General features: G+C 46.9%; 1 protein-coding gene across 2 annotated transcripts in view; it reads right to left on the reverse strand.

The window, feature by feature from the left end:
- The window catches only part of DYNC2I2 (dynein 2 intermediate chain 2), a 116,570-nt gene that overhangs the window by 51,106 nt on the left and 39,236 nt on the right, over window positions 1-26,228 (reverse strand). For both annotated transcript variants that reach the window (XR_015304130.1, XM_086948615.1), the window contains exon 3: window positions 15,992-16,101. Coding sequence is in view for 1 of the 2 variants with exons in the window: in XM_086948615.1 (XP_086804741.1) it covers window positions 15,992-16,101 (110 nt within the window). In the remaining variant the exon portion in view is untranslated. The remainder of the gene's footprint in view (window positions 1-15,991; window positions 16,102-26,228) is intronic.

Consider the following 26,228-nt stretch of genomic DNA (forward strand, 5'->3'; position numbering starts at 1 on the left):
AGCCTCCCCGGGCGCTGGCTCCACCCCCCTGCTGGGTGTCTGGACTCCCTCATTTCGGACCTCCCGACCTCCAAGTGCGAGGGTCCGGACATCAAAGGGGGCCAGACCTATAACTGAGGCAGCTCCAGAGCAGGAAGGCAGTTGTATCTTGGAGTCGAGAGACACCGTGAAGAACTCATCCTTGACGGACTGCTGGCGCTGACGCAGCCCTGCCTTGTGAACTATCGTCCTGCCTGCTGGCGCTGCCGCAGCCTTCTGCAACCTTCATCCTCGTTGGACCTGCTGGCGCTGCCGCGGCCTTCTTGCAACCTTCGTCCTCGCCGGGACCTGCCGCGGCCCGTTCCTATCTACGACCACCTCGGGACCTGCTGGCGCTGCCGCGGCCCGTCCCTCTCGAACACCGAGCTCGAGGATTGTGAGCTACCATCATCGCATCGCAGTACCAGATTGGTAACCAAGACTGTCCCGCTACCCCTTTCCCTGTCAAGAGACTAGAATTAAGAGGATCATCGTGTCCTGCTTCCATTGTATCGTATCACCGTACTTCAAGAATTGTTTATAAAGAACGTGAACCTTATCCTTGTGTGGTGTCCATCTGTGGGGGGGAAGTTACTTGTCTGTACGATCGCTGGAGACGGCCCTCACCGGAGGCCTCTCCCTTTGTCCTCGGCCGACCCTCCCGGTCCCCGTCTAACACTCTTGTTGACTGGGAGCCAGTGGAGTTGTCTGAGGTGTTGCGTGATTTGGTTACGGCGGGGGATGTTGAGGGCCGGTCTGGCTGAGGTGTTTTGGATGTTCTGTAGTTTCTTGAGCGGTTTCAGGGTGACGCCGGCGTAGAGTGCGTTGCCGTAGTAGAGTCTGCTGGTGATGAGTGCATGGGTGACAGTCTTTCTGGATTCCGTGGCGATCCATCTGAATGTCTTTTGAAGCAGGCAGAGCGTGTGGAAGCAGGGTGACGAAAGCTGGGTTGATATGGCAGTTCATAGTGAGTGATTAGTCCAGTATGATGTTGAGGTTGCATGCGTGGTCCGTCGTGGTTGGTGTGAGAAAGTGGCTCTTTATAAACTGGACCAGAATAAGGTACAGTGCGTATAGAGTCCACAAACCCCAGAGGTATAACAGAGGTTAAAGTAAGGTCTGACCTTACTCTCTAAAGTGGTAGCTTTGTCGAGCTGTAAGGCAGTACCAAAGGACAGTGTAAAGCATTTGTTGTGAGGTAATATAAATTTTATGGTCATGTTGTGTTCCCTAGCGAGTACCCCACCGACTCCATGTACGAGTTAAAAGTGCATGTAACTTCCCTCCTGTACCAGCTATGAAGACGCAAATACATTTGCGTCCAACGTTAACTTGTCCTCTTTCAGACCCACCATGAATGGGTTTGATGGTCCGCTCCTAAGCATGCTATGCCAACGTCTTTTTGAAGTGTATTCCTACGTTTCTCAGCCTGGCTGAAAGTAGGCCCTGAATCTCTGCCACCGAGCCTCTTTTCTGGCTTCTGACTGCGAGGGCCTCTGCCCAAGCAGCCCCCGTACCCGTGAACCCTGACTTACTTCTAGCGCGGCCCTCCGTGCTCAGCTCAGCCTGCTGCCTGCCAAGATTGACTATAACCTTCGCGTTATCTGTTTTCCTCCCCGAAGATACATTCCAGCCTGCTAGCTTCAGTAAACATCCTTCCTCAGCTACAGGGCTAAAGGGCCGACCTGTCTTTATGCAAGTAATTCATAGCCTCTGTTGCCATGCTTCCATGGAAGGCCCCATGCCCCACGCTTCTCATACAGACACTCAGGCGCTTATACACGCACTCCTAGCAAGTATAGAATAGCTTTTGCTCTAGAGACCTTTCTGCCCAGATAGCTTAGTTCCTAAACACCAGATACCAGATATGATAGAAGTACAAGTTGATCTGACATGTCAGACTTCTGTCTCTTTCCGTCAGTGTAAATGTCAAGTCCCCTGCACCCCGTCTATCACACGTCATGCAGCTGCGCGCGCATCCAAGCTTCCGATTTCTGCTGACATTGCAACATTCTGTTAGCACCACCCCTTGGTGCCACCCACTTGCGTCACCTATCAGTGACGTTTCTAGCACACACCCTAATTACGCCTAGTTTACGCCTCTTGATGATGTACTAGCACCACGTGTATACTGTTATCTTGTCTTCTCTCAGCTGTTACGCCTCTTACATTGAACGTTATGATGTAAATCAAGTATATAAGCTATGTATTGTCAATAAACGTTAGCGCGCTCATCTATCCCTTCTGACACCCCTGTGGTGGTCAGAACACGATATCCTGATTCCTTTATGAGGAATAAAACCCTTAGAAACTCTAACACCACGGACTCTGTTTTCTTTCCTTCTGATTGAGTTATTATTGATTAAGTACTTACCTGCATAGAAATTAAGAGAGTAAATTAATTATTTACGTCATTTTGGCGCCCGAATAGGGACCCCTCCCCCACCTCACGCGCCGGAAGGTGCGTTGCAATCCGTGTCCCCTGCCATCAGTTAGACGGACTACACGTGTACTGGCAGGATTTCCTGCATCCCCCTCTGACACACGGAGGTGACGAAGACTGCAATCAGTGCCCAGACGAGGCGGTGAGGAGTGCGGAGGAACCCGACCAGAGCCCAGCCGAAGGAAGCAAGGTCCGAGGTGTGAAGAGGCCCACCAGGTTTCCGAAGTTCTCCGAAGTTTTCCGAAGTTCCAAGTCGAGTCCAGTCGAGTTTTCCGAGGCCTTCTGTTTTCCGTGCTTCCCGGTGAGTACCATTGCTGGGTCGTATCTAGACGGGTTTGGGTACGCAAGTCCGGTCTGCACTGTTTTTAGGCAGTGTATCTGTACTGTTTAGCAGTATATAAAGTATTCCGAATTTCTGCACTGTTACAGCAGTGTATCCGTATCGTTGAGCGGTACATTCAGAGTAGGGGGAAGTTAGCTATGTCTTTAAATGTTTCATGTGATTAATGTCGTGGTATGAATGTGATTGTTTTTGTGCATTATTGTGTTTTCTTGTTTAAATAGTTACAGGCGAAATTAAGTATTAAGGATCAAGCATTTCAGTATCAAGTAGGCACAATGCCGTTTTTCAACAAATTAAAGCAGATAGGAACTAGGAAAGGGATGTTAGAGGAAGAGATTCCAATTCCCCCTAGGGACACTCCAGGTAATTTCATGTATAATAAGCATGGCATAGACGCCATCTTGTATCTAGAGTTATGGACAGATTATACCAAGCACCTAGAGGAAAGATACCGATGGCCAGTTAACGGAACATGGGATGCCGAGTGCATCATAAAGGTAGAAGAAATATTACGGAAAAAGAAAGCTAGACAATCTCAGAAAGACGCCATAGAATTTTGGCGTAAGGAATCACGTAAGCGTGCTGATAGAGCACTCCGTAGAGAAGACAGGCTTAAAGAATCAGAAAAGGCCCAAGAAAACGAATTAGTTACTGAGGGAATTCGAGTAAAAGTAGAACAAATAGATCGTATCCAAAATGGCAAAGTGAACAACATGTATCTCTTGGCCGATGGTACCCCTGACGCCATTTCAGAAATACCGAAAAATTTGCCGTCACCATTAGTTCCAACTAAAGTAATGCATAAGACTACTAAAGACATATTCCTAAATTCATACCTCGAAGATGTAGCGCCAGCTTACACCAATCTGCCTGTTCGTGCCCTGCCTACTGACGGGGCCGGGGGTGGTACTGCTCCCCAAGATCACGCTCAGCCGACACCGAAAAAGGCTAGTTCCGTTCCGCCAGCCCCGCCACTTCCCTCACCTAAAACTGATTTGCCGAAACCACTTCAATCAGATCCTACTAAAAGACAAATTCAGATACTGACTGCACACAGAGATAATGCCCAAGCTTCCGCTTCAGGAGGTGCGACCGCGGGTCTCCAGACCCCGCCACCGACTCACAGATTAAATCTCAGAGGTATGCAGAGTCCTCTTACGCACAGATCCCCCCGTTCTTCTAATTCATCGCGCCTTGACGCATTAAAGGAAAATATGTCAGTTTGTAGATATGATCCAGAACCCGGACAGGACGACTTAATGATATTAGCGTCATTACGGTTAAGATCTGCTACTGATAGTTTGTTATGTTATGCAGGAATGAAGGAGCGCCTAGATAGAATATATGAGTTCGTTCAAACGGGAAAGGACCCCGACAGTATTAAGGATGCCCTGGAGAAACAGAAAGTTAACATGCAAGCACTGATACTACGATTTTTCATAAATTGTCTAATAAGAGAACGAGACAGGCCCGGAACAGATCAGAGTGAATTAGATGCATTGAATAAGTGGGGTCAAAATATAGCCGACGGAAAACATGACAGACAAAATTGCATAGAGGCCATGTATAAAAAGATTAAGAAAGCAGTGATAGCAGTACACGAGTAAGAGAAAGAAAAGGCTCCCTCCGAGGAGGAAGAAGAATCTGAAGAACCAGAACCGACTACAAGCACTATAGCATATGTAGGTAAGGGAACTTATCTTAGGAAGGGTATCCGTCCAGAAAGCAAGAGAGTTTTCTTCTCTGCCTTAACGAATCCGAATTCTGCTGAGCATCAGTTCCAGGAAACTGATAAACGGCTTCGAGATCGAGTTGGGTACCATGTACTCAATTCTATGGATGAACAAGAATTAGCCCGATCAGCGGTATCATGGGCCGAAAATGCAGACATATATAATGATGACACCGTAGCACAGACATTTCTGAACCTCTCCCCCGACGAACAGAAATTAGCAGGTGTATACATGATTCAGCACCTTCTCATCAAATACAGAAAACATTATTCCGATCCAGGTCCCTTACACGAGACACTGGAAGCACTACTGATGGATAGATGGAGAGGCTTAAGTACAAAATTAGTTCAAATAATTCTAGAACAACGACGCAGATATGATACCTTTGTAAGCCCCGAATATGTCCCCGCCCCACCCCCAGAAAGGAAAATGTACCATATGCAGTGCAGGGGTGGTATTGAAAGTCAGAACCCCTTACGAGAAGTACACCCTGTTATGGGTGAGGACAAGGTTTTGAAACGCGTGTATGTACACACGCCTCTGACTAAGTTAGAACTGTTAGAAATGAAGAAATTAGTCCCGTGCCATGATAAAGACCCCGCAGGTTTTCATAGAGAGCTCAAAGATATGTTACTAATGGGGGACTACACATATGATGATATCATGAAAATGTTGAAAGTATTATTGCCTACGGGGATATTCGAGAAATTAAAGGAAAAGGAATGGGAGGTGGGAGACACAAAGATTGCCTGGGCAGAAATAGAAGACGAAGAGAAAAAACGGATTCCAGGGTTAGGCCTTGGGGACAAAACGAAAGCATTACCAGGTTTAATAGTACAGGTCCTGCCCAGATTATTGACAACTAGAAAGGAGGATTGGGATGCAATCTCGTCCTGTAAACAGAAACATGATGAAGATACTAGCGACTTTTATTCAAGATTCGAGAAATGTTTTATTATCAATAGTGGCCTCCAGCCAAGTAGCGAGTCGTACCCACATCTTTTTGTATCAAAGTTAGTCGAGAATTCCCTACCGTTAGTTAAAAATAGAGTGTATAAGGTCGAGAGTACATGGCAAGCAAATACGCCATCCCAGATGTTACAAATGTTACAATATCACCAGAATAGAATTAGGGAAGAACAAGATCAGGAACAGAAACGTATGAAAGACACGAAAATGAAAATGTTAGTAGCCCAGACGGTTCCATCCGACAGTCACAGAAAAGGTACGACCCAGACAAGTCACACTGCAGCTCCTGTTAAAGGGACATGCAATTATTGCAAGCAGCCAGGTCACTACGTACACGAATGTGCAGTTCTGAAACATAACATAGCGACAGGTAAAACTAAAGAGAGACCGCATCCGCCTAGACAAGACCATAACCAGCATCAGTCTACACAGAATACACAGCCCATGCATGCATCTGCACAGACAGCACAGACCGTAGCAGTACCACAGCCACAGCCCATTGCTGCAACTCAGCAAGTCTCACAACAGATGTACCAGTATGCCCAGTCTGCTTACCCCGAATATTCCCGATATACATGAAACAGCCTAGAGAGGGAAGGTGGCTTGCCTCTTATCGAGATTCCTGTAGATCAAGAAGGTCCTTATGTACACAGTCAAGTATTGGGGAAAGATAGAAAGTTTTTAATTGACACAGGGGCAAGTCGCACTACAATAAGTCATGACGAAGTTCCAGGGGCACCCCTCTCAGGCTCACAAAATGTTTCCCTTGGGTTTTCAGGACAGCCTATTGTAAATGAAGTATCAGAACCAGTTCCCCTGGCTGTGGGTCCATTATCACGCGTTACAGACCTGTTACTAACAAAATCATGTCCGGAAAATCTATTAGGAATTAAAACATTGAAGGCTCTAGGAGCTATAATATGCTGCTCCCCGGAGGGAGTTAGACTCTTTCTGCGGGATTTCAAGGGTCATTACGTTCTTCGTGAGTTTGACGTCAGATTGAAAAATGTACCTGATTACTTGTGGGCAAAAGGCCCAACTGATGTAGGATGTATGCACATTACACCATACCGCGTTACCCTCAAGGCAGGTGTTGTATTACCCAGAATCAGACAATACAAGTTACCACCCGATGCTGTAGCGGCTTTACTGAAAATCATTGAAGAGCTCATTGCCCAAGGAGTGGTCGTCGAAACCGACTCCAATATCTGTAATTCACCCATCATTCCGATTCTTAAACGTACTGATCCCAATGCACCGCCAGTATATCGGTTGGTGATTGATCTTCGAGAATTGAATAAATGCATTATCCCACAGTATCCTGTGGTCCCCGATATATCATCTCTCTTGACTACTATTGATTCAGAAGCAACGTTCTTTACTGTAATTGATCTCAAGATCGCCTTCTTCAGCGTGCCTATTGATCCAGAGAGCCAATATCTCTTCGGATTCTGTTTAAATGGACGCAGTTTCAAATTTTCACGCGCACCTCAAGGATTCACAGAAAGCCCCAGCATCTATAGTCAAGCACTGAAAAGACAACTAGATTGTATTCAAATGCCAGTTAACACCGCTTTACTACAATACGTCGATGATCTGCTGATCACCGCACGAAGTGAGCCCGAATGTGAAAAAGCATCACTGACAGTTTTACATTTCCTGGCTGACAAGGGACACAAGGTGTCTCCTTCGAAGCTACAATTCTGTGTTCAGCAAGTTGTGTACTTGGGTCACTTACTGTCCAAAGTGGGGAGACAGCTCACTCCCGATCGCATTCAGTTAATTGTGAACATGCCGCAACCCAAGACACAAAAGGAAGTGCGGGCCTTCATAGGCCTCACCTCGTACTGCAGACAATGGATTCCCCAGTATGCATTTTTAGCTAAACCACTCATCCAGTTAACGACACAGGAGGCAGCAACTTCGACTGTCCTCCCTTGGACTCAGGAACACACACAAGCTTTTGAAGAATTAAAGAAAGTTTTATGCCAAGCACCAGTTTTAGCGACACCATGTTACAGCAAACCGTTTACACTTTTTGTTACAGAACGTGATGGCACAGCGTTGTCTGTCCTCACTCAAGACCAAGCAGGTTCACATAAGCCTTGTGCTTATTTTTCTAGTACATTGGATTCAGTAGCTCAAGCACTCCCTGCGTGTTTAAAGTCAGTAGCAGCAACAGCGTTAGCAATAAGACAAAGTGATTCAATTGTCTTAGGTCATCAGTTAACAGTTCAAGTACCACATTCTGTAGAGGTTTTGTTAAACAGAACCCAGACTCAACACTTAACTATAGCACGACTGACAGGTTATGAATTAACACTATTCCAGCCACACATAGAAATCAGACGTTGCAGCATCCTGAACCCAGCAACACTGTTACCTACAGTTATGACAGATCCAGCTCCGCATGATTGTATAGAAATAATTAATGCAGTAACTAAGCCTAGACGAGACTTAACAGATGTCCCATTGACAAATCCAGACCTGACACTTTATGTGGATGGTTCATGCATGAGAACAAGTACAGGAGAATTAGTGGCCGCGTACGCCGTGACCACTGAAACTGAAATTAAAGAAACACATCGTATTGACACACTGTCTGCTCAAGCAGCAGAGCTCATCGCTCTGACCCGAGCCTGTATTCTAGCCAAGAACAGAAATGTTAACATATACACAGATTCCCGCTATGCCTTCGGAGTTGTACACGACTTCGGAGTCCTCTGGCAAGAACGAGGTTTTCTGACTTCCCATGGGGCCAAGATACAACATGGCCCCCTCATTCAAGCACTGTTAGAAGCAATACATTTGCCCTCGGGCATATCAGTCATGAAATGTAAGGCACATACTAAAGTCACAGATTCCGTTTCCCAGGGTAACGACCTGGCAGACCAGACAGCAAAACATACAGCACTGACTCACACCCAGACTACTAATGTGACAAAGACAATAGTACAGACACAGTGTATGACAGTTAGAGATCCCGCCCTAGACGTAATTGACATCCAGACACATGCTACTCCAGAGGAGATAAAGAAATGGACTGAACTAGGAGGGATTCAGACAGATCAAGGTTGGGTGACGAAGGGAAAATCTATATGGTTTCTCCCCGACTCAATGGTTCAAGTCATGATAAATACAGCACATAGTCCTGCCCATCTTGGAGAGAAAGCCATGTTAGACAGCTTACAGAATCTCTGGTACAACAAACACTTACGAGCAGCAGCAAAACAGAAAGTGCGTACTTGCATGATCTGTTGTCAGTTCAATCCAGGTAAAAGCGTCCCTGTTGAGCAAGGTGGATTCCATCCTCCCGATCACCCTTTTGAAGTCCTCCAGATGGATTATATCCAGATGAATAGCTGTAGAGGATTTAAGTATGTCCTTGTAATTGTTTGTGCTCTGTCCCGCTGGACCGAAGCATACCCAGTCCCAGACTACACTGCTCCGACCACTGCCAGACAGTTGGTTCGTGAATTCTTCCCACGGTACGGTTTGCCCCGTGTCGTGTACTCAGATAACGGACAGCCGTTCTCGTCCGAGTTGATGAAACAAGTTTCCCTCTTGCTAGGATATCAGTGGAGGTTCCACTGTGTCCGACATCCCGAAGCAGCTGGCCTTGTAGAAAGGCATAATCAGACACTAAAAATCCGTCTTGCCAAGATCTGTCAGGAAAAAGGGGTCGACTGGATAGTCGCCCTGCCCGTGGCACTATTCTACATGAGAATGGTCGCCCACTCAAGATCAGGGCTATCCCCGTACGAAGTGGTCTTTGGCAGACCACCGAATATGTGGGGGACGCCCGTTCCGAAAAAGATCACTGATGTTGATTGTAACATGTTGACAGATTACCTTGCCTCCTTGATGTCTGCACTCCAATCATGTCGTTCACAGGTTGCCGCAGCCTTCCCTGACAACACCGATGTGAAGGCGCATGAGGTCCGTCCAGGGGACCTGGTACTCGTCCGGAATTTCGACCGGAAAAGTCCGCTGGAGCCCCGCTGGAAGTCTCCAAAGACCGTTCTGCTTACCACCAGGACCGCCGTGAAAATCGAGGGGAGAAAGGGGTGGGTCCACACGAGTCACATCAAACTATGCAATGAACTAAAAAACGGACTGAAACAGGACTCTGACTCGTCCACCCCCATCAAAGACTGTGTTGAAGCACAAGACGTTACTGTGCCTAAAAGAGAAAAGACTCCTCAAGAACTTTACCGTATGAAGCTTCGATCTAGCAAGTCAGACAGTTTAATTGTTTAAGTCCTCCCCTAGGTGAATCGGTTAAATAGTTTCTGACATGTATCCCCTAGATCGAGTTAGAGAGAGAGAGGAAAAGAAAAGAACATATTGCAAATCGCTTCGTAGTCACTGCATAGTGACACTAATAATCATGTTTATTCTCAGTATACTACTCATTATTGCCAGCATTCTGTTACCTATATACTGGCCTATTTTCAGGCGTGAACAATCTGCTTACAATGTCTCTGCTGAACACACTTTTAGTGAACTTCCTGCACATGAACTCTCTTACAGACTTGCGCTGCGCAACAATACATTCATTAGTATGTTACACCATTCCCATCAGACAAGTAATGCTACAGACTGCTGGATATGTGGTCGACTCCCTCCCTACCAGAATTATAAGGGAGCTCTGCCCCTCTTTCCCTACCCATTCACTCACAATGGCTCCTGTGGAGCATGGTTTAAAATAATTAATTCCTTAGATCCTGATATCGCTGTTTCCGAAGGGGGCTGGGTTTGGGGAAACTTGAACTTAGTCCTGCTCAACGTCTGTTATCCTGATAAAGAGGGACTTCCCACTCGAATAGGAACTGATCTAGAAAATGAAGTATATGGATTAGGTAATTACACAATTAGCCTTATGATCCTCACTGTTGAATCTGAAACTGCTCCAGTTTTGCCCCATATGTTAGTATTACCAGTCACAGGTGAATTATGTGTTAGCAAGAAAGGTTCAGTACACGTAGGTCATAGTAAATGCACTACTGTGGTCGAGTTCAGTGACCATGGTAAATCGTCCTTTAAAGCTACCAGTCATTCCTACTTCGTTTGTGGTCATACCGCATACATACGTTTGCCTCCAGACTGGGATGGTACCTGTTACATTGCATTCCTTCTGCCACCTGTTTTCCTAGCTCCCCCTGATTACCATAGAAATACAAATCTTGCACCGAATAGACCCAAAAGAGATATTCCCCTTGTCGACTACACAGAAACGGCATGGGAACAGTACACTGATTTCAATAAAGGATTCTTTTTCTTCCTAGGACCTGTCCAAAACAGTAAATTAATACGCAGATTAACGAGAACACTTGAAGCAGTAGTGAACGAAACTGCCTCCGCTCTAGGTAACTTAACAGAGGAGCAGTCTGCTATACGGACTGTTGTCCTTCAAAATCGTCTTGTGATTGACGTCATCTTGGCAGATAGAGGTGGAGCCTGTAAGGTCATCGGGTCAAGTTGCTGTGTTTTCATTCCACAAAATGCACCATCTGTCTATCAAGCTATCACCCGTTTACATAAAATTGCAAATCAGATACATCAGAATCCAGGCACCTGGACTTGGTCCGGTTGGTTCTGGACTACGTTAACGGCTTGGGGATGGAAGATCTTATCCTTCCTAGGCATTGGTCTTGTTATAGTGTTCAGTTGTTGCCTATGCCTGCAGTGTGGGCCAGCGATATGTGGACTGTGTGCCACATCCTGCATTGAGCATTCCAGTTGCCTTTCAAACAGTCAGAGAAAGAAAGATGAACATATAATGTTACAAGAACAAACAGATCGATTTATGAGGATCGATATATCATGAAGGGTCCGTAGGGAACAAGGAGGGAATGAGGTAATATAAATTTTATGGTCATGTTGTGTTCCCTAGCGAGTACCCCACCGACTCCATGTACGAGTTAAAAGTGCATGTAACTTCCCTCCTGTACCAGCTATGAAGACGCAAATACATTTGCGTCCAACGTTAACTTGTCCTCTTTCAGACCCACCATGAATGGGTTTGATGGTCCGCTCCTAAGCATGCTATGCCAACGTCTTTTTGAAGTGTATTCCTACGTTTCTCAGCCTGGCTGAAAGTAGGCCCTGAATCTCTGCCACCGAGCCTCTTTTCTGGCTTCTGACTGCGAGGGCCTCTGCCCAAGCAGCCCCCGTACCCGTGAACCCTGACTTACTTCTAGCGCGGCCCTCCGTGCTCAGCTCAGCCTGCTGCCTGCCAAGATTGACTATAACCTTCGCGTTATCTGTTTTCCTCCCCGAAGATACATTCCAGCCTGCTAGCTTCAGTAAACATCCTTCCTCAGCTACAGGGCTAAAGGGCCGACCTGTCTTTATGCAAGTAATTCATAGCCTCTGTTGCCATGCTTCCATGGAAGGCCCCATGCCCCACGCTTCTCATACAGACACTCAGGCGCTTATACACGCACTCCTAGCAAGTATAGAATAGCTTTTGCTCTAGAGACCTTTCTGCCCAGATAGCTTAGTTCCTAAACACCAGATACCAGATATGATAGAAGTACAAGTTGATCTGACATGTCAGACTTCTGTCTCTTTCCGTCAGTGTAAATGTCAAGTCCCCTGCACCCCGTCTATCACACGTCATGCAGCTGCGCGCGCATCCAAGCTTCCGATTTCTGCTGACATTGCAACATTCTGTTAGCACCACCCCTTGGTGCCACCCACTTGCGTCACCTATCAGTGACGTTTCTAGCACACACCCTAATTACGCCTAGTTTACGCCTCTTGATGATGTACTAGCACCACGTGTATACTGTTATCTTGTCTTCTCTCAGCTGTTACGCCTCTTACATTGAACGTTATGATGTAAATCAAGTATATAAGCTATGTATTGTCAATAAACGTTAGCGCGCTCATCTATCCCTTCTGACACCCCTGTGGTGGTCAGAACACGATATCCTGATTCCTTTATGAGGAATAAAACCCTTAGAAACTCTAACACCACGGACTCTGTTTTCTTTCCTTCTGATTGAGTTATTATTGATTAAGTACTTACCTGCATAGAAATTAAGAGAGTAAATTAATTATTTACGTCAGTTGTACACACTCAGTCAGCAAAGGTTTTCACACACTCAAGGACTGAACTCAAGGCCAATTGTTTTTATATCACAGATATAGTTGTTTTATTTTTAGAACCAACAGGTATCAAAATATACTGTTCTCAATATGAGAGGTCTCAGATGATTACTTTGCAAAAAGGCAATAAACTTTGTAAACACAATAGGTACAGGGGTTGCAGTAGGCAACACAATTCTAAACACACTTTAGCATTGAGCTCAATGGGTTTTCCTTATATAAGTACAGTTGATTACTTTGTAGATTACTTTGGTAGTTCCAGGACTGGATCCTAGATTCAGTCCTGGGGTCTAAGCTGAAAACAATTTAGTAAAATCGTTTTGGTTATTGCAGTGATTTTTCAGGAATATAAATAGTGTCTCCACCACCTGAGGGGTGGGCTTGGCACAGGCTGGGACGCCCCCCTTCCTGACGTAGTTTTTCCCACCAGTCTTCCTGCCAGAGTGGGGGTCAAGACGGGTGGGGGCTGGTTGCTGGGTACAGCAAATGGTCTGGAGAAGCTCACAGAGGCGGTATGCCTTTGAAGCTTCCCCCTGACCATGCTGGGGGAGGAGACCTAGCACCTCGCCCAGGATGTGCATTGTTGCAGGCCCAGGAGAGTGGGGGCTCTCCACCCAGGGGTCCAACATGTCTGCTGTGTGGCAGCCTAGGCAGCCTATCAGTCCAGATGTGGATTGTGGTTAGGTTTCAGGGGGCATCTCTAAGATGCCCTCTGTGGTGCATTTTTCATTAAATCCCACACTGGCATCAGTGCAGGTTTAATGTGCTGAGACGTTTGGTACCAAACTTTTCAGTCTTCAGTGTAGCCATTATGGTGCTGTGGAGTTTGTAATGACAAACTCCCAGCACCATATACTCTTAATGGCATCACTGCACTTACAGTGCCCAGAAATGGCCCTGGGCACTGTAGGGGCACAAGGCTTATGCACCTGTGCCCTCACCTCTGGCATAGGGCACCCAGCTAGAGGGGTGACTGATGTATGCCAGGGCAGTGGGTTTGTGGGCATGGTACACAGGGATGTGTGGCATGTTGACTCTTTGTTTAGTTCTGTACTTAGACACTCAGCCTGCACAGGCAGTGTGTGGGTGTCAGGGTACAGGGCCTCTAAGGGTGGCACAATAAGTGCTGCAGCCCTTTAGGGGTCTTCTCTGGTCACCATGCCCTGGGTACCTAAGGTACCATTTACTAGGGGCTGACAAGTGGCCAGAGGGGCCAATTGGGTTTTAGTTTCAACACAGTTTCAGGGAAGGAACACAGGCCCTGGTTACCTGGTTGGCAGGAGCCCAGGGCACACTCAGTCAAAGCACATCAGCAGTTCAGAAAAAAGTGGGGGCACTTTCTCCCAGTGGGGGATATCCCAGAGTGGCTGGCCACCAGAAATCCAAAGTGGGAGGGAGGTGGGGGCAGGGGGGGGGGGGGGGGGGTAATTGAGGTCCCAGGATGAGTAAGTCGAGTTGAGCTGGAGTCAGCTGTCTGTCATCCAGGTAGCAACGGCCTTCATTCCACTGTGAAAGTTGGTTCTGGCGGTTATGGGTTCATTGGTGAGAGAAAGAATCAGCTAGGTGCCATCAGCGTAGGAGACGATGTTGAGTTTGTGGCTTCTGAAGATGGGTGGAGACTTTGAAGACCGTGGGGCTCAGGGAGGAACCCTGGGGTACAACACAGCTGATCTCCGTGGATCTGAATTGCTGGGTCTGGCCGGTGAGGAAGGAGTAGATCCAGTCCAAAGCCTTGTCACGGATGCCGGCTCCATGGAGTCTTGTGATTAGGGTGCAGTGGGAGACGGTGTTGAAGGCTGCCGAGAGGTCTAGTAGGATGAGGGCTGCGGTCTCGCCCCGGACGAGGAGGGAGTGGATGTTGTGTGTGGCGGCGAGGATTGTAGTCTCTGTGCTGTGGTTGCTTCAGAAGCCGGATTGGGAGGTGTCCAGGACGTGGGTCACTTCGATGAACTCAGAGAGTTGGGCATTGTTGGCCTTTTCTAAGAACTTTGCTGGGAGGGGAGGGGTGAGATCAGTCTGAAGTTCTTGAGGTCTGTCTGTTTTAAGGGTGGCTTCTTCAGCAGGAGGTTGATCTCGGCGTGTTTCCAGTCGTCGGGGAAGGTGGTGGTTTAGATGGAGCAATTGATGGTGCGACAAAGCTGGGGGGTGGGATGGCAGCAGCTGCTCTGTGGAAGATGTGGTACGGGCACGGATCCGTCAGGGCACCTGCGTGAATGCTCTTCATGGTCTTGAGCATGGCCTCTGTTGTGAGCAGGGTCAAGCAGAGCACTGTCTGTTGGGGTGCAGCTTGGTTGTGTGTGATGGTGGTGGCCGGGTCTAGGGTGTTGAAGCAGTCGTAAATCTTCCTGATCTTGTGGTGGAAGAAGGTGCAAAGTTTTTTGCAAAGGTCATGTGAGGGGGCATGTCTGATGTCTCGCTGTTGGGCGTGGCGAACTACTTGATGGCAAGAGTTCTTTGCTATTGTGTGAGGTAGCATTGATTCGGTCTTGGAGGGCCATTTTTTTGTGGGTTTCAGGGGGTGGTGTGCGTTGATGGTGGATTTGAAGGTTGTGCGAGTTTCTGGGGTTTGGTTGTGCCTCCATTTCTTCTTGAAGTGCCTGCAGGTGTGTCTAGACTCATGCAGGGTGGGAGTGAACCAGCTGGACGAGAGTGAACCAGCTGGACTTCTTGGAGTGTTGTTTGCCTGGTCTTTTCTTGAGTGGTGCCAGGGTGTCGGCGCAGTTGGAGATCCATCTGTGGAGGTTGCGTGCTGCGGTGTTGCCGTCCGTGGGCATCGTCGAAGAGGTTGCACCGAGGGAGTTGACGAGAAGTTACTTGTTGGCCTTGATCCTTCTGCGAGGGGGAAGATGATGGCAGTGGTGTATGGTGGGCATGATGAAGGAGAGATGTACACAATAACAGTCGGTCCAGGAGAGTTGAGTGGTGTGGCTGTAGCTGATGTTCCCGCTGGTGGAGAAGATCAGGTCGAGCGAGTGTCCAGCTGTGTGGTGACCAGCTGCTTAAGTCCCCAAACACCCAAGTAGTGTGCATCGGACGGAACTACTAATCAGACAGCTGGGTTCTTTAAACAGCAGCCTGGTTACTGCTCTCTGCAGCAAAATAACAATCAACACCTCCTGTTTAGGTGACACAAACATAAGAATTACATATAAGAACCACAGGCGGCCAGCACTGATGAATTTCTTTTTCAAATGTTGGAAACTTATCAGCTTGATGGTTGTAAAATTCAGTCATGCTGGATTACCACATCAGCATCTCAACGCCTCCCATCATCGACCTGCTGTGCCAAAAGTGCCATGTTTTTGTCATTCATTCCTCTGCTTCACTGAGATCCCCACAAGCAAAAGCTCAAGCAGCCCAGATTCTCACCTGCCATAGGAGCAAGCGACAACAGACCCTGTAGAATTCCAAGACACGCCAGTGATCTGCAGGCTCTGATCGACTGCTTCTGGGAACTGCAGGCTTTGCAAACAAGAAACCTGAAAGAGAAAAAATTACATGTAAAGACTCATCTAAAAACAAGAGAATGTGCTTTTTAGAGACACTGTGAAACAAAAGTAAAAAGCAGAGACAAAAACAAGATAGTACCCCACACAGAACCAGCAACCCCAGATTTTTTAATAAATACACAAAGAGACAAGAAGATTATACACCTCACCTCAGGGGTAACTTAACCCGTCAGGGGATTCACAGTGCATAGGCAGTTAACCTTACCCTCTCAGTTGGTAGCCTCAAGGGTACCTCTCTCTAATGGTCTAGTCTTTCTTTGTCTAGTCACTTTCACTTCCCTCCAGATACATTTTTGATCTCTTTTGGCTACTTAGTTACCTGCGTCTTCACCGCCACCTCATCTTCTGTTCCACCTTTTCACCCACATGCTGGGTAAACTCTAGCCTAGCCACCCGTGCAATACCCCCAGACATTCTCTACTCTCTGTGTCATTCCGCTCCACTTCATTAGTGTTGGTGTCTAATGTCAACCTCCAAGAAGCTCTTGTATGATATTCCCACCTCTCTCTTTTCACAGTCATCAAACGTATGGTTCTTTGTCGCTTCCAAGTGAGCTATGCTACGCCACTGTTTTACTCTTCAAGTCTCCAACACTTTGTTTAGCGCCATCTCGTGACATAATAATCCCTTGTGGCTTTCACTCCATGTTTTTTGTGGAGACAGTTATTTAATCTTTATCAGTTTTTATTTCATAAGTTACTCATCATATGTTTCTGCTAGCTCACTGGAAAGGGGTGCCTTTCAATCACATTGTACTGCTGCACAGTGCGCTCTCACTCCCTGGGTGCAGTTGCACTTTCTAAAACATAACAAATAACTATTCACAACGACAGCCTGCCTCACCAACTCCATGGGAAGCTCCATTTCTGGGCATCAAGCCTTGTCCACTCAGTGTGTAATGATGCAGCACCTCAGCTAACAGCATATCGCCTTCAGTAGGCAGCCTCACCCGTCTGGGTATAAAGACTCCTCCATCTGTGGGTAGCGACACCCACCTGGGTATAAAGACTCCTCCCTCAGTTGGTAGCCTCAACCGCCTGACCATAAAGTCTAATTCCTCATTGGGTAGTCTCACCGGTGTGGGTGTAAAGACTCATCCCTCAGTGGGTAGTCTCAACCGTGTGGGTATAAAGACTCATCCATCAGTGCGTAGCCTCACCCATCTGGGTATAAAGACTCCTCCCTCAGTGGGTAGCCTCAACCGCCTGACCATAAAGTCTAATTCCTCATTGGGTAGTCTCACCGGTGTGGGTATAAAGACTCATCCCTCAGTGGGTAGTTTCAACCGTGTGGGTATAAAGAATCATCCATCAGTGCGTAGCCTCACCCATCTGGGTATAAAGACTCCTCCCTCAGTGGGTAGCCTCAACCGCCTGACCATAAAGTCTAATTCCTCATTGGGTAGTCTCACCGGTGTGGGTATAAAGACTCATCCCTCAGTGGGTAGTTTCAACCGTGTGGGTATAAAGACTCATCCATCAGTGCGTAGCCTCACCCATCTTGGTATAAAGACTCCTCCCTCAGTGGGTAGCCTCAACCGCCTGACCATAAAGTCTCATTCCTCATTGGGTAGTCTCACCGGTGTGGGTGTTAAGACTCATCCCTCAGTGCATAGCCTCACCCATCTGGGTATAAAGACTCATGCCTCAGTAGGCAGCCTCACCCGCCTGGGGGTATGTATATTGTTTTGTACCAGACAACATACAGCTGCAAGAAACAACCTTCGCTCCACAGTGCTGCAGAGGTAGGGTGCATAAATTCCAGCATTTCCCATAATCAGACCGGTTATGTGAACATAGACACACAGCAGCTATAATCCGGTTATGCCATGTGGCGTAATCGTAGTGATAACATTAGAGGGGGGTGGGGCGTGGCAATCTGGTTTAAAAAGCAACTGACGGTCACAAAATTAATGGCAGAGAATGCTGATTCAGCAGATATTCTCGGAGTAAAAATCACTTTTAATAATTCATGTCTAGCCATTCTGACGGTATACCGCCCCCCAAAATCAACTCCGCAGTTCAATGATCTGTTCACAACCATTATCTCTGATATCCATACACGTTATCAGAGAGTACTAGTAGTGGGTGACTTTAACCTACACTGGGATAAACAACCCAAAGACACGGTGACTCCACAGATGGAGACTCTCATGACCACACTAGGCTTCCAACAATTAGTGGAGGTCCCCACGCATAATAAAGGCCACACCTTAGATCTTGTCTGGACTACCCATACGGAGGTTGCCATTACAGACATTTTACCTTGCCTTTGGTCAGATCACTTCTTAATAAGTTGCTGCATTCCAATAGATGGCTACCCCACCCACTCACCCCAAATATGGAAAATGGTACATCAATGGAATAAAATGGACCCAGTAACCCTGACAGACCTCCTTCTCGCAGATACCCCTCATGCTAGCGAACAAGAGAATTTAGATCAAGATTGTGCAATCCTCACAAAAACCTATGTTCGGCCATTGATCAGTTAGCACCAGAATGGAAACATTAGGTCAAAGAAGCAAAAAAAAGGGGCCCCATGGTTTAATTCCTCACTGAGAGATTCTAAAAGAAAGCTTCGTTATACTGAAAGACAGTGGCGTAAAACCAATGACCTCGCAGATCGAGATAAATATAAGTCATCGCTCAAATCCTACAGAAAATGCATCATGTTAACCAAATCTGAATATTACGAAGCTAGAATAAACAATGCTGGAAATAAACAGAAAGAAACCTTTAGAATTCTGACAGAGCTCAGTAAAAAAAAAGGGATGGCATGCCAGCAGAAGCCCCAATTGATTGTAATACCTTTCAATCTTTCTTTCTGGAAAAAGTTAGGCTCATTCTCTTAGATATTTATAACACCCCCATTAGTTATCCCTTACCGCCGTGCCCTCAAACCTCCCCCTCCCAATCACACTCTCTCCAGTTTCCCACAACTGGACATGGCCTCTGTTAGGCAGCTTATGAACCAAATTAAAACAGGTTCCCCATCGGATCCATGCCCTCCCAGGGTTTTCCGAATGGCACTCCCAGGTCTAGAAGGACACATCATCTCCTTACTTAACAACTCTCTAGATACCCGCTATCTGCCATTCAGCCTCAAAGAGGCACGAGTTAAGCCCTTATTAAAAAAGCCAGGTGCAGACGCAACCAACTTAAAAAACTACAGGCCAATATCCCAGTTACCTTTTCTGGCCAAAATCTTAGAACAGCATGTTCTCAAAACACTCTCGTCGTTCCTGGAGGTTCACCATCTTCTCCAGGGACGTCAAGCTGGGTTTCGAGCACATCATAGCACTGAGTTGGTGATGCTCTCAGTGCTTGATGAGCTTAGAGTTATGGCTGACGGTAAAAAACTGTGTGCCCTGATATTATTAGACCTATCAGCGGCATTTGATACTGTCAGCCATACTCTCCTGCTGGACAGACTGGCCACCTTAGGTATTTAAGACCTAGCCCACCATTAGCTTGAATCTTTTCTCTCTGGCAGGACACAAAGGATACAACTGGATGATGCAACATCTGACCTAGGCTCACTTGATTGCGGAGTCCCTCAGGGATCCGCATTGCCCCCACTCCTTTTTAATGTTTATCTGCAACCCCTAATAACAACTCTGGCAAATATGGGTTGCAAAATGTTTAACTACGCGGATGACACCCAGCTTTAGTATTGACAACACGGTATCGGCGCAGATCCAAGCCCAAAACATCCTCAGCCTCACTGTGAGTTGGATGACTGCCAACTCACTAAAAATTAACCCGGACAAAACAGAGGTCCTGGTTATCCCTGCGGCGGAATCACCCAGGAGTGATCTGTTTTGGCCCCAGGACCTAGGTCCCACTCCCAAACCATGCTCTACTGTAAAAAGTCTTGGCATAAAAATAGATCACAAACTTTCAATGGCTAGCCAGGTTTTATCAGTGGTGGGCACGTGTACGGGACTAATTAGACAGCTACGGAAACTGGTTCCCCTTCTCTCTACCTCTACACTCCGTACGATTGTCTCAGCGATTATAATCTCGAGGTTGGATTATGGGAATGCCCTTTACCTGGGTCTCCCCCTGGTATTGGCAAGTAGACTGCAAGTGGTCTTAAATGATGCAGTTAGAATGATCTTCAGGTTGCCAAGACGGGCCCATGCCACACCACTGTTGCACAAATTGCACTGGCTCCCTATGAAACAGAGTGAAATTCAAGAGCCTCTGTATAGCCCACAAAGCTATATACGACCTAGCACCTGTTTATATAAAAGAACGTCTTGAGGTGTATACTCCTGGATGCTCAGTAAGGTCTTCTAAGGCACAACTGTTGTTGTGTCCTCGGTACAAACTTTCCTCTAAAGGTGGTAGATCTTTCTCAGTGCTGGTTCCGCAGTTCTGAAATAAACTACCTGAGCATCTCCGCAAAGAACCCAACTTGCTCTATTTTCGGAAATCGCTCAAAACTCTCTTGTTTAAAGAAGCATTAAGCATAGAATAACTCCTGATGATCCGTGTGTTTTACCATCCACTCAGCTAGTCGTTTCTACTCCCCTGGTTCCAAGCGCTAAGAGACCTGTCGGTGATTTGGCGCTATATAAATCGCAATTAAAATAACAATAACTTTAACTTCCACTGTACCAGCCACATGTGGTTTTCACAATCACGACTCTGCACCATATCGAAGTACAGTTAAAGCCCTTGTGGAGGAAGTTACCTGAGCCCATCTCCACTGCCGTCGCAGCCGCATCCCACATCATTCGACTGGGCACCGTCAAGGATAGTTCTGTTTTCTAATAGTACTCAGCTGTTAGGGTTGTCGTTGAGTTCACGGCTCCTGCTTTAACCACAATGCAGCTTCTTGTTGCCAGAGCTATGAATCCTTATGCTAGAATTAGACTCCGCACTATTAATTTCACCATGTGCTTCCCTTTCTTCTTGACCGCTGTAAATCCCAATAAATAAAGTCTTTGGAATGGCATAATATGCCATCCAACTGGTTCCAACACCCACCCCAGTGCTTCCTACCAGTACTGCCACTGTTAGAAATGGGATCCCTGGCGGGCCAGGGCTTGCACCAAAGTCAGTCAGAGACCACCACTCCCAAGTCAGGGCAAGGGAGTTACACGCCAAGAGCAGCAAGGCTAAACTTGGAGGCAATATGAGTTAAGTATTTGCGCACGCACCCCAGCAACAACACCCAAGGCCCACCACAAAGGAAACTCCACACAAGGGGTATATATAAAAATAGCCTTTGTATTACACCAAAACACATTAGATAAAAACACACACTTTACAATGTGCCAGGGGCACGGGCAGAATTTACAGGGGATATGTACAAGACAGGGCCACTTGGACCACTGTCAGGAATCAGCACTTTTAGAACTTAGAATACAATACTTGTAGGCCTAGAACTCAGAACATAACAGAAAATCACTGTAGCACAAAACAAGTAACTACTGGTAATCAGGTAAGTACCACCTACGCAATCCTAACCACCCTAGGAACAGGTCACGCAGGGAACCAGGACCTCACTAGCACCACCTGTACTAGCAAGAACAACCAACTAAATATCACCATACATTTAGGGGTATAGACCTGGGGACAAAACACATGATGCATAAACATACATTCAGAGGTGCAGGGAACACAAGACGCATCAACACACGTTCAGCGGTGTAAGGAGCAAGGCACATGACGCATCAACACACGTTCAGAGGTGTAAGGAGCAAGGCACATGATGCATCTACAACACATTCAGCGGTGCAGGACAACACAATAGAGCAAAAATCACATTAGCCACCACCTGTGGCAGTCCCTAGGCCAACTGGCCTCTCTAGGGCTAGGACGCCCTGTGTCCAAAGTCAGGGTCCTAAACGTGGCAGCTGCCCACAAAGTGCTGGGCAACTGTGATGAGGATGTGGCCAACACGGAGGAGCCTCGCAGGCTCTGGCCACAAGGACATGCCCCCTAGAGCCTCTCTCGGCTCTTAAAACAAATAGGGCCGGTCGTTGGAGTCCCGCTTCTCTGTGGACTCAGAAAGATAATGGCAGCAAGAGCCTTTTAGGCTCCAACACGACACCTACAACAACGGTGCCCCCGGGGAGCCTTCGCGGCTCGAACACAATAAATGCCCCCAGGAAATGTCTGCTGGACAATGTGGGAGCGGCCCGCTGCCAAGTGGGGCCGCTCTGGGGGGCAATTGAACTGGTGCCTTGCTCAGGCACAACTCTTCACACTGCGGCGCCGTTGTAGGGAGTCCCCCCCCCCCTCTGGGGGACTCGAGATGCCGCAAATGCCGCCTTGAGCCTCACGGGCTCACGACCACTCAGGACCTCGTACTGGAGGGGAGGGGCAGGCACCGGCAATGTGCCCCGACGCCCCTCCTCTCCCTCAGGGCACTCACCGGGTCAGGCGGCGCACGGGTTTCCTCTGCTACGCCGGCCTCCTCTCGCTCTCCCACCGGGGCTCCCTCCTGGTACTGGGAGCCCCGTGAACCCCGGCGGCTGCTTCCTGGCGGGCCCGGGGCTCACCCCAGCTCACGGGAGCCCCGGGCGGCCATCACTCGGCTTCTTTCTCCTGCCGGTGGCGGCAGGCGGGACTTCCGGTTGGGGCCGCGCCGGGATTGGCCGGCTGCCCAACCGCTTCCGGGTCGTCGCAGGCAGAGCGGCGGCTCGGCAGTAAACAGCAGCAAATGCCGGGTGGGCACCGGCTTTCCTTTAAAATAACTGGCACGAGGTGGCACTCCAGCGGGGCAATGCCGGGTGGGCACCGGCTTTAAAATGACAATAAAGCAAGGTGGGCACTCGTAACCACACAACGAGTGCAACAGAACTCCACAAATGCCGGGTGGGCACCGGCTGGACAAGTAAAAGCGCTCTCAGAGTGCTGCAGCAGACAGGAAGCGCTCCCAAGCGCTTATTAGGCAATCCAGCGCTCCCAGGCGCTAGAAGGGCAGACAGAAAGGGCTCCACAGCGCTAGAGCAAAGAACAAGCGCTCCCAGGCGCTTTAGGGGATTCCATAGTCCAGCAAAGTCCTTTAGAAGTCCAGGTGCTGGGCAGGGCCCAGGGAGGCAAGCCTTCCCCCGGGCCCCAGCAGCAGCATGCCCCTGGCCGGATTCAAGTTGAGAACAAGAACATTTTCATGGGGTCACAGCCCCTCTTTTATACACCTTTTCTTTTGTCTGTAGGTGCAGGGTGGGGGCAGAACCAGTCGCAGCTGGTCTGTGAGCACTGTTGATGGCTCAACCACCCCTTTCATTCATCAGTCAGGCTAGGGTCATCAGTCGCACCACAGGGGGCGGAGCCAGCATTGTGTGGGGGGAAACCCAGCCTCATTCAGGACACAGGCGAAGCCCCTCCCTCACATCAGCATGCTAATCTCTCCATTCACCACCGGGGCAGACCCACACAGACTTCCTGGAGCCTGGCATCCCAGCCAGCTCCAGCCAATCACACGCCAGGCATATTTTACACTAATATGCCAACTCCTAGAAGTGGCGCTTCCGCACAAGACACAGTCATGCCACATACATCGTTACGAAGCCTTCAATCACACGAGTGTGCACATACCAAACTAGAGCATGCACGCCTCACGTATCAGGAACTACCAGGGACACAGACATTCCCCATGCATTCCTATGGGAGAGCAGGCCAATCTCACACACGCACTCAGGGAGCGCACGCACTTTACACTGCGCCACAGTGTCAAAGTGCGCAAAGACCAGAAGTCACTAGGCAAAAAGTTCAGGCGTGAACCTGCCAGAAGGGCCAAGTCCAACAGCCACCATAAATGTTTATGGGTATCGTAGTGTATTTTACGTTTGGGGCATCAGTTATTCTCATCAAGGTTTGTTTTCTGCAGGGATTGCATTATTTGCTGGGACCCTGTATTCACTTTTATAGTATATCCTTTTTTTTTAAAGAAAAGTTTTATTTTATTTTCACCTGGAATAAGACTTCAAAACATTCAAAATAATTTCAGTTCATCAAGTATGTCACATACATAAACAAACATAAATAAATCACTTTTCAAATTACTAAGTATAAGCGCTAAGCCATATCAACAAACTCTAATAGACAATTAAAAATAGTCTTTGGATACATCAGTTCAATTCTAGGTTCCCTCAAATTTTCTCAAATTTCTTTAACGATCGAACACCTCTAAGTTCTGCCAACGTGCACTCCATAATTTTAATTTCATTGACCAAGTACCACCACTCCAAAGCATTAGGTGGGTTAGGGTTAATCCAGGCCCTGGCTAAAGTTAATTTGGCACATGAAAATAAAATTGATAACAATATATGATGTGGTTGATTGGTCAAATGTGGGCCAAGTATTACCATAGGTGCCGTTATTGGAGAACTAAGAATATTTTTTGCAACTAAAATTTTTTCCACTTCTTCCCAAAACTTCCCAAGTTTTGGACATGAAAACAGCATATGTACAAGATCTGCCGCATACTCAGCACATTTCGGGCATTTGGTTTTCTCTCCCAAGATATTATTTGAGGACCATTTAGAAAATTTTTCTGGAGTATAATATAACATATATATAGTTCTATATTGTTATAGTCGTAGGCTAGATGATCGTACGTGATAATGGATATTAGTGTAAGATTTACTTATTTGTTTTCCTGTAAGATTAGTACCAAATTTTAAGTTCCATTTATTAGCTAGTGCATCGTTGTCGTCAGATCTTAAACCTATAAAAAATGTATATGTCGAGCTGATTATACATTTCTCTTTTTTAGAATTTAAGAAATCCCAGATACCCCCGCTCGACACAGTGTTAATTCTGTTCTTATGCACTAAAAAGTCATAGATTTGCATATATTTAAACCTATGTATTTCAGATAATCCAAATAAGTGTTTTAAAGTAAGAAAATCTAATATGCCTTGAGAGTTATAAAGGTCGCCCAGAACCAATATACCTTTCAGTTGCCACCTTTGAAATTCCCCATCACTAAATATACTCGGAAGACCAGGATTGTTCCACAGAATCAATTGAGAATGAAATATAGTAGTTTTACTATAATCAAGGATATCTTTCCATACTCTTACTATATCCCGTGCAGTCTTGAATTTAACCCGTTTGTAGTAGTTGGGATCTGTGATATGGAGTAGAAATTGCTTAGAATCTCCCTTTAGTGATAAATGGTGATAGAAAAGCAAGTCCTCTGTATTCAGTAATGATCGTATACGTCTTACAAATGAAGCCCAAAAGTATAATTTCATGTCGGGAAAATTAAGACCGCCAGATCCAATTTGGTTTTTCAATGTCTTTAACGATCTCCTAGCCTTCTTGTACCCCCAAATAAAGTTACCAAAAATTCTATCTAGTTGTTTTAAAAAAAGCCTGTTCTGTGCCAAAGGTATTGATCTAAATAAATATAAGTATTTAGGTATAATTTTCATTTTTATCAAATTTATTCTACCAATTAGACTTAGTGGGAGTCGATGCCATTTTTTCAAATTCGAGATGGTAGTTTTCATTAAATCATTATAGTTGATGGCATTAAGTTCTTTAATGTTTGAGGTAATTTTAACTCCGAGATAAGTCACGATCTTACATATTTCAGGCACCGGTTGAGGGGGGACAAAGATAGCTATTATTTGGGTTTTATGAACATTTAATTTGTAGCCTGATACAATGCCAAATTTAGATGCTTCAAAGTTAATAGCTCTTAGAGACTCAGTTGCTTCGGTCGAATAGATAGCGATATCGTCAGCATACGCAGAGATTTTTAAGCTTCGCCTACCAGTCTTAAAGGGTATTATTCCTGGCTGGGTATCCAAAGCTTTTAAAAACGGTTCCAATGAGAGGGCAAATAGTAAAGGTGACAGGGGGCACCCTTGACGTGTGCCCCTCCTAATTGGAAAGCACGGTGATGCGAGACCTCCATAGCTGGTGTATGCCGTTGGCTTGTCATAAAGTGCCCGAATCCCGTTTAAAAATTCTCCACCGAACCCCATTGATCCCATTGTATGCCATAAATAGTCCCATCCCACCTGATCAAATGCCTTTTCGGCGTCAAGCATTATCATGGCAAGGGGAGTTACCTCTACCTCTGCTATGTCAAATGCTGTTATTGCCGTGTTGACATGAGCTGATGTG

The sequence above is a fragment of the Lissotriton vulgaris genome, unplaced genomic scaffold, assembly GCF_964263255.1.
Source record: "Lissotriton vulgaris unplaced genomic scaffold, aLisVul1.2 SCAFFOLD_726, whole genome shotgun sequence".
NCBI lineage: Eukaryota > Metazoa > Chordata > Amphibia > Caudata > Salamandridae > Lissotriton > Lissotriton vulgaris.